Source organism: Neoarius graeffei, chromosome 18 (assembly GCF_027579695.1).
Source record: "Neoarius graeffei isolate fNeoGra1 chromosome 18, fNeoGra1.pri, whole genome shotgun sequence".
Taxonomy (NCBI): domain Eukaryota; kingdom Metazoa; phylum Chordata; class Actinopteri; order Siluriformes; family Ariidae; genus Neoarius; species Neoarius graeffei.
In genome coordinates this window covers 65,609,623-65,622,462 of record NC_083586.1, presented here as the reverse complement: position 1 = coordinate 65,622,462, position 12,840 = coordinate 65,609,623, and the positions used below count along the sequence as shown (strand labels likewise).

The 12,840-nt window shown below is 42.8% G+C and overlaps 1 protein-coding gene across 1 annotated transcript; it reads left to right on the top strand.

Moving 5' to 3' along the window:
* The first annotated feature begins 2,464 nt into the window (after positions 1-2,464).
* On the top strand, positions 2,465-12,160 carry si:ch211-114l13.9 (uncharacterized protein LOC796649 homolog). The gene is made up of 3 exons (XM_060899604.1): positions 2,465-2,608; positions 6,551-6,844; positions 10,024-12,160. The coding sequence occupies exons 2-3, from the start codon at positions 6,562-6,564 to the stop codon at positions 10,203-10,205; spliced, it is 465 nt and encodes a 154-aa protein (XP_060755587.1). The 5' UTR covers positions 2,465-2,608; positions 6,551-6,561; the 3' UTR covers positions 10,206-12,160.
* Positions 12,161-12,840: the final 680 nt, after the last annotated feature.

Here is a 12,840-nt window from a genome sequence, read left to right as displayed (position 1 = left end):
TTTCTTTTTTTCATTTCTTACTAGTAAAAATATTTAGAGATGATAAAAATGTTAGGGTAGTATCTCACTGGGCTGCAACTAGTTAGAGACACAACAATTGCGATAAAATATGCAAATTAGCGACAATTTTCACTTGGAATCACACTGAATTGATATTCGCATACTTTACCGCAATTGTTGTGTCTCCAACTAGTCGCAGGCTGTCGCAGCACGGCTTTCCCTCGGCAGGCAGGGAAGTAGAGGAAGTCTTACGGAAACTGACTTGAGAAGGGTTCGCGACGGCTTTGCGACACCAGCGACGCATTTGCAGCTATTTTGAGAGAAATTTTGTCGCACAAATTTTTTGAACATGTTCAAAATTTCAGTGACGAAGGAGCGGCACTTTGCGACTCATGTGAGGAAACTGAGAATCCCCGTAAATGTTTCAAGACACTTTTGAAACTCTCTCACGAATGACGTTTGCAATTTGTCGCAAGCTGTCGCAGCCTAGTGAGATACCGGCTTAAGCACCCAGCCAGCGCAGCCGGGTAATTCTCCTGTGAACAAAAACAAACAGATCACTATGTGCATCGAAAAATCTTAACAAGAAATTCAGTGAAACCTGAATAAACACTGGCGGTGATTTTCCAGGATGGTTAATCCATTACTGGTGAAGAAATGAAGCTTGACGCAGACTCAGCAACGTCACTCCTGGACATATCGATAAAGGCGATCTGTATAAAATATAATAAATCAAGCACATTTTTTTTTATTATTACAAAAGTCAGAAGCACAGTGATAATCCTCATGAAGATCTTCATGAATCATAAAGACTTGAATTTTACATGTTTATAGGGTTATAACTTGGGTTTCAAGCATCTGAATGGTTTAGCTTTTAGCTAATGATGCTAACATGCTAGTTATCGTTGCTTACGGCTGAAAAGAGCTTTTTACAAATTAAAAGGGCAGAGAGCACACTTCATAAACATGATAATACATCATTTTATTTTTTTCACGGTGCAGTTTCCATCAAATCCTGCGCTCTGATTGGCTGGCGAGCAGGTCCGTATCCCACGGTACAGACCCCGGTTACAGACCTCTGGCAACTCGCTCATTCATAACAACAACAAACATAGTAGCATTTGTTGTCAACATTTATCTATCTTTTTTATAAGATTTATTTATAAGATTATCAAAAACCTTATAAATTTTTGCCTGCATTTCTCAGGAGAATAGCATTAATTTTACAGCATGGATAGCGATAACGACAGTCTTCACAGTGAATGCGAGTTTTACTACCCTGAGGAAGAAGAAATAAAAGAAAACATTTCAGGAGAAAGCTAAAAACCTGTAACTTGCTAACGCCAAGCAAAAACATTGCTGAATCCTGAATGACTCCTATTTGTATAAATAGGGGACGACATAGGCGGCAAAATGTATTTTTTTCCTGCCATGGAAGTGCACTTGTATACAGCCTAGGTCACAACCGGACGTACGATTTTTTGGCCGTGCGATTTTTGGCGTTTCCCAAATCGCTGCGGTTTTTTTTGTTTGTGGAGAAAGACGCACATTGGCCGTAAGTTTGTCTTGCAACCTGAAAAAAACGTAAGCACCCGTAGAGTTTGTTTGACATGACAAAGAACCTCTGCGGCCGGTCTGCAGCTCGAAAATCAGCATGTCACACGCGCGCCCTTCGTGCGTTTCTTGCATTTTTTGCACGTAGACCGGCCGTAGGAGCGCTTACGGCTGGTTGTGACCGAGGCTTACCGAGGAGGAAGCAGTTTGCATTACAGTCGTGAATGAGGATTCAAAATGGCGACCGCCTCGGCTCGGTTTCCCCTTTCGGGCGCTCTCGTTTTCTGCTAGAATTTGGTAAAGAAAAAAATAAATATATTATTTACCAGCTTAAGGTCGGTCCGTATGGTGAAATACCGTGACCTCGGCCCAGAGGGCCTCGCTCAGTACTGTCAACACCTCGGTCACCGTATTTCACCATACGGACCTCCCAGCTGGCAAATAACATATATATAATGAGAACTCTGTCTTTATAAGAAGTCGTGTTATAACTCGACTTTCAAGCAATTATTATTATTATTATTATTATTTTAGCATTTCCTAACAGCTACTTTTATGACCAAACAAAATGAACGCGCCCCTTTTATATTACCCATAAATCTGTGCGCCAGCTCTCTCAAGCAACCAGGGGAAACAAAATGGCGGACTGAACACCACAGAAAAGTGATTTATTAATAATCACAAATAAATAAAAGGTTTTGGGCTTTTTTGTCTTCGATTTTTGAAAAGTTTCCGATAAATAAACGTTGTACTATATGATCACCCTGTGAATGTAACCAGATACATTTGTTTGACATGATTTGTGATGTATAATTTGTTAGCCGAAGAGGCTAACCCTTTGGTTTAGTTGCACGGCGTGCTGACGTCACGCGTTACCGTAAATGCTGTCCTAAACGGTCGTTCCAAAAGAGAAAGACCTGCCTGATGATAAACATACCTGAGGCAACAAGGTAGGAGCCTTTTGTTTGGAACGCAGCCCATGGCGTCAGTATACCTGGCGAAGAAAGCGAAACTGAAAGTATTCTTTAAGCCAGTTGGCTCCCCGGTTTTTGAGGTAAGCAGCCTGCAGTGATGTTATTCACAGGAACTTTGGAAAAGTATCGTATCTTTTTCTAAAGTTATGACTTTATAGACAGTTTATAATGCATTTTATCAGAGAGAGATTTCCAGCTGCTGTGATTAAGATCCATAATGAAACTGATTTTAACTCTTTGTACAGGTTAGGTTACTCATTATACTGATAATTTGACAACCATCTGCTTAAAAACAACTTAAAAAAACATTAAGATAAATATGAAAGATGTGAGTAATAAACACTGTGTGCTGCTGTTAAAGGAAAATAATCAACGACGAGTGAAGCTGCGTTACCTAGGGTGACCAGATTTCCCGACCAGGACACTTTGCGCGTGACCGTGATACTCGTGCACGCACACGCGTTTTGATGTAAGCATGCGCGGCTCAAACCGGCTCAGACACGTGCTTTCATCATTTTGTAGAAGCTCACTTTTATCAACATTTCAGAGAATAATCAAGTATTTTCTTGTTATCTACATGTGCTTCTATCACAATTCAGTTAAAGTAAGAAAATCAGACAACAGATGTGATGATAGGGAATAGGCCAATAGCCTACATTTCAACTGATTTATTTCACCTTTGTGAAAACGCCAAGAAAATGCATTGCTTGCATATTAACATCAACATTTCATGTGATGAACTTTTTTTTTAAACAATAGGCTATGCATTGTAACAGGATTGAGCGCATGAGCCTAATCGTTGTCACCTCCGAACCTTTACCCAAAATGTCTCTGTTTAATTTTAACCAGTGTCGGCTATTAACTCTTTTGAAAACGTGAACCCTGAGTTGACAACAGCATCGAACAAGTCAAGACAATCTGTGATACAGATTAAAGACAGATGAAACAGATGAAAGACAACAAAAAATGTTTCAGAAACACAGCCACCCAACCCACCCACCCTAAAGAAGACGCCATTTTATTGCATATATTTACATGATGAGTGAATTTGCTCCAGTAGTGCTTTATTGCCCGAGAGCCTGCTGGGAAACTGCGAGCAAGTATTGTTGAAATTGGCCCGGGTAATGAGCAAGGCTTCGAGAGTAGGCATGGTCATGCGATTCCTCTTGTCAGTCCAGGTGTTGCTCATGAGTGAAAATATTCGCTCAGCTGGAGCACTGGTGCCAGGTAGGCACATGGCAAACTGGCAAAGCTGGCTGACATTGCTGTAAGGAATCTCCCTACTCTTGAAGTGCACGAACATCTCCGCCCAGCGCTCATCCGTTCAGCATTGTCGCGTAGTAGTTGACAGCCGCTAGCGAAAAAAAACGTTATAATGCGACCTCTATATTGCAACATTGTACAAATAGATACATTGTAAGGTTGACTGCGCACACGCACATTGCTGAATTGCTAGAAGCTTTATTGACACCTCATTGGCTATATATGATCGCTGTAACCGGGACAGTTTGTTAGTGTTTGGTGTAAACCGGGACATTTCAGCGTCCCGACGGACCTTTGTCGGGACTGGGGACACGCAACTCAAAATCGGGACTGTCCCGGTCAAATCGGGACGTCTGGTCACGTTAATGTTACCACCTGAAGTTGATTATTTTCCTATAAAAGCACATCCAGAGTTGTTTTATTCCTCTTATAGCACAGCAAATTTAGCAATGAATGCAATTTTTAATTATAAATAAAATACAGCAAAAAGGTCCGGGTTCGAGCCCCGTGGCCGGCGAGGGCCTTTCTGTGCGGAGTTTGCATGTTCTCCCCGTGTCCGCGTGGGTTTCCTCCGGGTGCTCCGGTTTCCCCCACAGTCCAAAGACATGCAGGTTAGGTTAACTGGTGACTCTAAATTGACCGTAGGTGTGAATGTGAGTGTGAATGGTTGTCTGTGTCTATGTGTCAGCCCTGTGATGTCCTGGCGACTTGTCCAGGGTGTACCCCGCCTTTCACCCGTAGTCAGCTGGGATAGGCTCCAGCTTGCCTGCAACCCTGTAGAACAGGATAAAGCGGCTAGAGATAATGAGATGAGATGAGATTTTATGTTGTGGTATGTTCACAAAACAAGTTTGTTCCTGTTCTGACTCGCATCATACAGAGGAAAAAGTTTACCCTGTTAAAATGCCAACTTTTGGTGATGGAAAAAAATAAACAGAGATAAATTCAAATGAACAACATTCAAGTGAAAAACAAACATTTCAGGGAATGTAGCTTGCTGTTGTACAGTGTCTTGCAAAAATATTCATCCCCCTTGGTGTTTGTCCTGTTTTGTTGCATTACAAGCTGGAATTAAAATGGATTTTTGGAGGGTTAGCACCATTTGATTTACACAACATGCCGACCACTTTAAAGGTGAAAATTGTTGTTTTATTGGGACACAAACAATAATTAAGTTGAAAAAAAAAAACCAGAAATCTGGAGTGTGCATAGGTATTCACCCTCTTTCACATGTAACCCCTAAATAAGAGCTGCTCCAACCAATTCACTTCATAAGTCACATAATTAGTTGATTAAGATTCACCTGTGTACAATCAAAGTGTCACATGATCTGTCACATGATGTCTGTATAAATCACTCTGTTCTGGAAGGACCCTGACTCTGCAACACTACTAAGCAAGCAACATGAAAACCAAGGAGCCTCCAAACAGGTCAGAGACAAAGCTGTAGAGTATAGATCAGGGTTGGGTTATAAAAAATATCCCAAACTTTGAATATCCCACAGAGCTCCATTAAATCCATTATAGCAAAATGGAAAGAATATGGCACCACTACAAGCCTGACAAGAGAAGGCCCCGCCCACCAAAACTTCCAGACCGGGCAAGGAGGACATTAATCAGAGATGCAACAAAGACACCAAAGATAACACTGAAGGAGTTGCAAAGATCCACAGCAGAGATGGGAGTATCTGTCCATAGGACCACTTTAAGCCGTACACCCCACAGAGAGGGGCTTTATGGAAGAGTCGCCAGAAATAAGCCATTGCTTAAGAAGTCACGTTTGGAGTTTGCCCAACAGCATGTGACAGACTCCCCAAACACATGGAAGAAGATTCTCTGGTCAGATGAGACTAAAATTGATCTTTTTGGCCATCATGGGAAATGCTGTGTGTAGCGCAAACCCAACACCCTGAGAACATCATTCCTACAGTGAAGCATGGTGGTGGCAGCATCATGCTGTGGGGATGTTTTTCATCTGCAGGGACAGGAAAGCTGGTCAGGACTGAAGGAAAGATGGCTGGCATTAAATGCAGGGCAATTCTGGAGGAAAACCTGCTTGAGTCAGCCAGAGGTTTGAGACTGGGATGAAGGTTCACGTTCCAGCAGGACAATGACCCTAAACATACTGCTAAAGCTACACTGGAGTGGTTTAAAGGGAAACATTTAAATGTCTTGGAATGGCCGAGTCAAAGCCCAGACCTCAATCCAATTGAGAATCTGTGGCATAACTTGAAGATTGCTGTACACCAACGCAACCCATCTAACTTGAAGGAGTTGGAGCAGTTTTGCCTTGAGGAATGGGCAAAAATCCCAGTGGCTAGATGTGCTAAGCTAATAGAGACATACTGTACCCCAAGAGACTTGCAGCTGTAATTGCAGCAAAAGGTGGCTCTACAAAGTATTGACTTTGGAGGGGGGTGAATACCTATGCACACTCCAGATTTCTGATTTTTCATCTTAATTATTATTTGTGTCACAATAAAACAATTTTCACCTTTATAGTAGTAGCATATTGTGTAAATCAAACGGTGCTAACCCTCCAAAAATCCATTTTAATTCCAGCTTGTAATGCGACAAAACAGGACAAACACCAAGGGGGATGAATACTTTTGCAAGACACTGTATATGAGGAATAAAACACTGTTATAAGAAAATAATCACCTTTTTGATCAACAGCATGCCTCCTCATGTTTTATTCCTGACGTATACACTGACCTTTCCTCACCTCACCTCACCGCTCCTCTTCTCTTCTCATCTCAGACTGAAGAGAAATGTGCCGCATCAGCCACCTGATCCTGAATTGCCTGGATGAGCTGTTCAAGAATGAATTTAAGAAATTTAAATGGTCCTTGATGGAAAACAATGTGCAGGGTTTTACATCTATTCCCCGCGGCAGACTGGAGAATGCTGATAAACAAGATCTTGTGGACCTGATGGTGGATCAGTATGGTGACCCAGAAGCTGCCAACATCACTGTACAGGTTCTTGAAAGCTTAGGAAAGAATGACCTCGCCAGTAAGCTGCAAAGGAAACTGCAGGGTCAAGGGTCAGGAGGTAATCATGTTACTGTGATATAAATACAGCTGATTAAGCAGATAATGTCCAAAGCATGTAATATTCTGCATCAGACCATCTGATCACTGCAGAGTTTAGTGCATCTCTGATTGACATTTCCTGACTGAACTGCAGTGAACTGCGTAGTCATCATTTTAAAGGCAGGGTAGGTGATTTAGCAAGACTAAGCGAGATTTTGACAGTATCCCCTCGAAAAATCCCACCCCCTCCCTTCAGGCTTCCCTCCAAAACATATGAACGTGCACTGCCTGACTACTGCTGCAGGATGAGTCCATGAGAGAGAGAGAGTGTTGGGGGAGGAGCTTTGTGTATCACTGTCATATCCAACTACCTCATGTAGAACATCTAACATCATGAATGTAAACAATGAACATGGCTCGTGTTCATACTCCCAGCTGTTGACTAGCTCACTAGCTTTAGCAGAGCGTCTACCGCACCTTGTGGAAGACTCCAGTCACGCCCAATCAGTGCACAGGTAGAGTTCACACAGGTAGACAGGCAGGTAGGCAGGCCATCCAATCATTTCTTTCAGGCCGAGTAACATGATCGATTTTTTTTCTTTTTATTGTCAGAACATAATTTATTCACTGGTCTCAGGATGTAAAGAGAATTTCAAGAAATATAACAAAAAGTGTTTCTAAAAAAAAAAACAACCTCCACCTACCCTGCCTTTAACAATAATGACATTATACTGTATTTTATTTATTTTTTTGTTATTTATATTTCACAAGTGTTTTTGCCAGTTCATAAATCTGTGTTTAAGGACTGGAGATGGTTCTTTATTGAAACGCAGATGGACTTGGAGTGTAAACCACTTCATCCAGTCCATTTAAAGATGCTATTTTAATAATTTATTTATTTTTACTAAAGCATGTGAAGTCAGAAAGAAGTGACTCAGTAAAAAAGTCTTGTACATGGATAATTCAGCTTTGATATTCTTTCTTTTTAATCTTTCTGGATGTTCTGAATAATAACCGTGAGTCAGGCTTGCCAGATGTGTATTAATACACCAATAATACTTCAAATACTACATTTCTTCGTAAAGCACCTTTTATACACGTAAAATTACTTTGTAGGTGTTTAGCGGATGCTCGTATCTTATCTGGAGCAATGTAAAACACTACCAGAGCAGCAGTTGGGGGTTCGGTGCCTTGCTCAAGGGCACTTCAGCTATCGAACCAGCAACCTTTTGGTCCCAAAGCTGCTTCTCTGCACGGCCTCCCCCAAAATGCAGCTCGGAGTGTTTTACAGTCTTTATGAGAAAGGTTTAAGAACTTCGTGGCAACCAAATAGGCATAATGAACAAATGTTTAATATGAAGCACGGATGCCTTATACTTACTTATTCATCGCATTAATTCATTAATTATTTTTAAAGCGAGACGGCCTTTCGATTTCATAAAACCAGTGAAATTTAGTTCCATCTGAAATGTGGTGATTGTGATATCTGTTTATTTCTGTAATATCTCACAAAATATCAGGCCATTCTGTGGCTGGGAAGTTATTTAATTTGAGGGGATTAAAGCAAATAATGTGCATGAAATTGCACATGCGCAGGTTTACCTTCTTCTTCTTCTTTTGGGGTTCATTCGCACACTCACGTCCTCTATTTTTCTCTCCTGTTTCAAATTTGTATCCCACAATGCCTTGCGTGAACGGGGAAAGCCCACCACGTGATGCATGACGTAGTGTCTTGAATTGCGTCATGGTGAAGCAGGAAAAAACAGCTGAGAATTTAGGGCCACGTGGAGATAAATTGTTCTATTTAAAAAAAAAAACTAATAAAATTGGAAGTCTGTGAATCGAATTCAGTAGCTTTTGGTCACTAAACAAAAATAATTGGGTGTCGGGAAAATTCTTTTTATGACCTACACTTGAAAAATCTAAGGGCGTATTCACACCTACGTTGTTTGGTCCGGACCAAACGAACCAAATTTCCCTTGGTCCGGACCTTCTGGGTTGGTCTGAATACAAACCACCGAACTCTGGTCCGGACCAAACAAGCGGACCGAGCTGCAAGGTCAGACTCGGTCCGGACCAAAGGAACCCTGGTGCGGATCTTTTGGAGGTGTGAAAGCAGACCGGACCTAATCCGACAGTTTTGCTTTTTTGTACCTCGGGAGCTTCCGTCGTTTGTCGAGCATTATGGGAAACAGAGTCTTGACACTCCACCGCAAAGTGCAAACACTGTTTTGGTTGTCAAGGGAACCTTACAACAGTCGTTCAGCCATTCAGACCAGTGGTAGGCTCGACTACAAAGTACAAAAAATGAGTAGGGGGCAAACGTGGGCCGAGGAAGAAACGCGCACCCTTGTGGATATATGGGCAGATGTCCACATATCTGAGCTTTTGGAGAGAACACACAAAAATGCCGACGTGTTTGCTGTATTCAGTGAAAAAATGAAGGAGAAGGGGTTCACGCGCTCCCCAGAACAATGTCGGCTAAAAGTGAAGAAACTCCGTCAGACCTACATTAAAATCAGGGACATTCTTTCAAAAAGTGGCGGTACTAGCGACTTGCGTGAAGAGCCAGAACTGTCACAACATGATGTGCGCTCATCAGCGCTATCCTCCGTAGCCGCCTTGCCCTTTGAAGTCGTCGTTGATAAATTACTTGTACAACAGCATAGTAATCGCACAATTGTGAAAACAGTAAAAACTGGAAAAAACATTTAGCTTTGATGACGTTAAAAAGAATAACAGCACGGAAAGCCTCCATGGCTACTTTTGAACTTGACGCTTTGTGCGCGTGTCGTCTCTGACCAATAGCTGAACGACCTCAGGGCGCGTGGCTTTGTTGACAGATTTTGGTCCGCTTACTAAAATGTACAGTGTGAAAGCGAACCGCACCAAAATGAAAAAATAAAAAAAACATTTGGTTCGGACCAAAGCAAGTGAACTATCGAACTATCCTGGTCTGAATCCACCGTAAAAGGCAGTCGAGCTTTAAAGAAACAAGTCTTGAAAAATTGAATGGATTAAAATTGACTCCATATTACACTGACGGCCTGAGTAACTTTCTAAAACTCATTTCTTAATAAATGGTAATTTATCAATACATTTTTACAAAACTTGCTAATAAAAACCCAAACTCCAACCCCCTTTATTTACTCCAGAAAATTCTAAATGAATAAAACTCATGTACGTTTTCTTGCTCAGGCGGAGTCCAGGCAGGAACAGCGGGCGGTGTGGGTGTGGCTTCCTCATCCTCTTCCTCTCAGGCTGGTGGAGTCTCACTGAACATCTCAGCTGATGGCCAGAGCACCCTTCTTGCTCCTGTTCTGTCTGGAGGAACATTTAACGGTCCAGTGAACATAAACTACACCAGCACTCCACAGTGAACGTCTTCATCTGGTGTGTTTTTAATTCAGGAGAAAAAAGATTATTAGGTGACAGTGTGACCAAAAATAATTTTCTGTCACTCTTATTTTTATAACGAGTAACATTCCTTGTAATTTTTAGATTTGTGTGCATGTTTTCATTGCCTGCTGTTTAGTTGCTTTTTTTTAAACTATGATATATTTTAGATACATTCCAAACTGAACTTACTTCACCAGCAGCACAGAACATCGAACCACAAACACGGTGCTGTGAAAGTTCTCATCTCATCTCATCATCTCTAGCCGCTTTATCCTTCTACAGGGTCGCAGGCGAGCTGGAGCCTATCCCAGCTGACTACGGGCGAAAGGCGGGGTACACCCTGGACAAGTCGCCAGGTCATCACAGGGCTGACACATAGACACAGACAACCATTCACACTCACATTCACACCTACGCTCAATTTAGAGTCACCAGTTAACCAAAGGCCCCGGTCACACCGCCCGAACTTTGCTGGAGCGTTCCTTGAACGGTAGGGAGGGGGGGCCGAATTTCAACAACGCTCGTCACCGCGCACAAAATGGGAAAAAAATCGAAAACACGGGCATTGGCTTAGCGGTGCACCGCTGAAGCCAGCGTTGCTTTAGCGTTGGTTTAGCGGTAGCGAGCGTTGGTTTAGCGGTGACGCGAGTGTTGGTATAGCGGTGTTCTGTGCATGCGGGCTTTGGCTCGGCGGGGGTATAAAGTTGGTTTAGCGGCATACCGCTTGTGACTACGGAGCTGAACGGATCGTTTTGATACAAGTTCTGATAGATTTTTGATAGAAGCTCCACCATCAGCTTGTCATACAGTCCATGTTCAGGCCTTCTCAGTATTCACTGTCTGACCCACACAACTCTGTCTCTCCTTCTTCTCTCTCTTCTCCTTCTGTCAACAGCTTGTTGCAATCTGAGGAGGTTCTGATTCTGCTGCTGGACTAGTGCACCAATCATAGCAAGTCTCTCAGCATCCATGGTGATACAGTTTTACTGTAACTTTGAGCAAATTCGATATAGATGAGGTCTGAACTCAACGGCAGCTCGATTCCAAATGAGCTCCTGGTCCATTTCTCCCCGTATTTATAGCCAAATTCTGGTCCCGCTCCGACACCTCTATACCAACGCCAAACCAAAGTTCATCGCCGCCATGGATAGCTGCTTCAACGCCCGACACTGTTCCAGCAACCCCGTGTCCGCTCGTAAAACGCTTACAACCGCTACACCGAAGTTTGTGCAACGTTTAATCGCCGCCCGGGCAACGCTGGCGAAGCAGTGGTGGTCCAGCGTTCAAGATTTCTGCGTTGGCCTAGCGGACCCAAGTGTCCACGAACTTGTGTCTAGCGGTGCCAAACTTTGACTGGGTGTTGGTGGAGCGGGGGTGAACTTTGCCGGGGCAGAAAATTGCCCCCTCCTCACCGCTCGCAATATTTTGTGCAGCTCAAAACTTTCGGAGCGGTAGGAGGGCCCCTTGAGAAACATCAGCGGTGGCTGAGCGTATACGGCGTTGCTTTAACGGGGGCCAACTTTTGTTAAACGGTGGTGAACGGTTACGAGCGGTGATGAATTTTTTTCACCGCTCCAGGAATGCTCCAGCAAAGTTCGGGCGGTGTGACCGGGGCCTAACCTGCATGTCTTTGGACTGTGGGGGAAACCGGAGCACCCGGAGGAAACCCACACGGACACAGGGAGAACATGCAAACTCCGCACACAAAGGCCCTCGCCAGCCATGGGGCTCGAACCCGGACCTTCTTGCTGTGAGGCGACAGCGCTAACCCGCTGTGAAATAAAATACGGCAGCAAACGATCAATAAAATGGCAGCTTGTACAGTATACCCCTTTCAGATCATGTCCCAATAAACCAGCAAAAGATGTTTTGTGATGTTCTGGTGTATTATGGAAAGCTAAAATAAAAATAATAAAAAATCCTACATTCTTAAAGACGTCACTTGTAGCCTGCTTGGTCTGTGATTCAGTCCTTTGGTGTGTAAGAGAGAGATTTTCTTTATTTAATCAGTGACACAAGCCAACAGAAGCATGAAGGATTCAACAAAGAAAAATAAATGGATTTGAAAGGACAAGAACAATTCAGGAACAGTCTGAGCGCCGCGCTTTTCAATTTCAAGATGTTTTAGCAGTAAGGGCCGAGTTGTTTATTTTTAAATTCACACTAACAGTCAGTAATAAAGGCTGACGTATTGCTCAAACTAACACAGCTTTCTCAGATACACAATCAGTGTTCCTGATAAAATAATATTTCCACAATTATATGACTGCGTTTAACACTATTAGCAAAATATCTTCTGGCGTTAAACAGGCCCGATTGGTCAGTGTAAATTAATATGTGTGGTGGTTCATGGTTTATTTGTTCCACTTTCCTTCTTTTGTGGTTAAATAATCGACTCGTCAAGCAGAATTGTTCGTAGCGCCACCTACTGGTACAACAGAGATGTCCAGGACAAATAGGGCCTGAGTTTTGCGACATAAGGTCCAGTAAATACCATCTAGCTGATAAAGACCCCTGTATCAGCCATATCATTACGTTTTTATGTACATTTGTAAATGTTGTGTACATTGAGACAAAACGAGGCCCAGAGGGAACCAAGCCTGTGCTGCTTTTTAA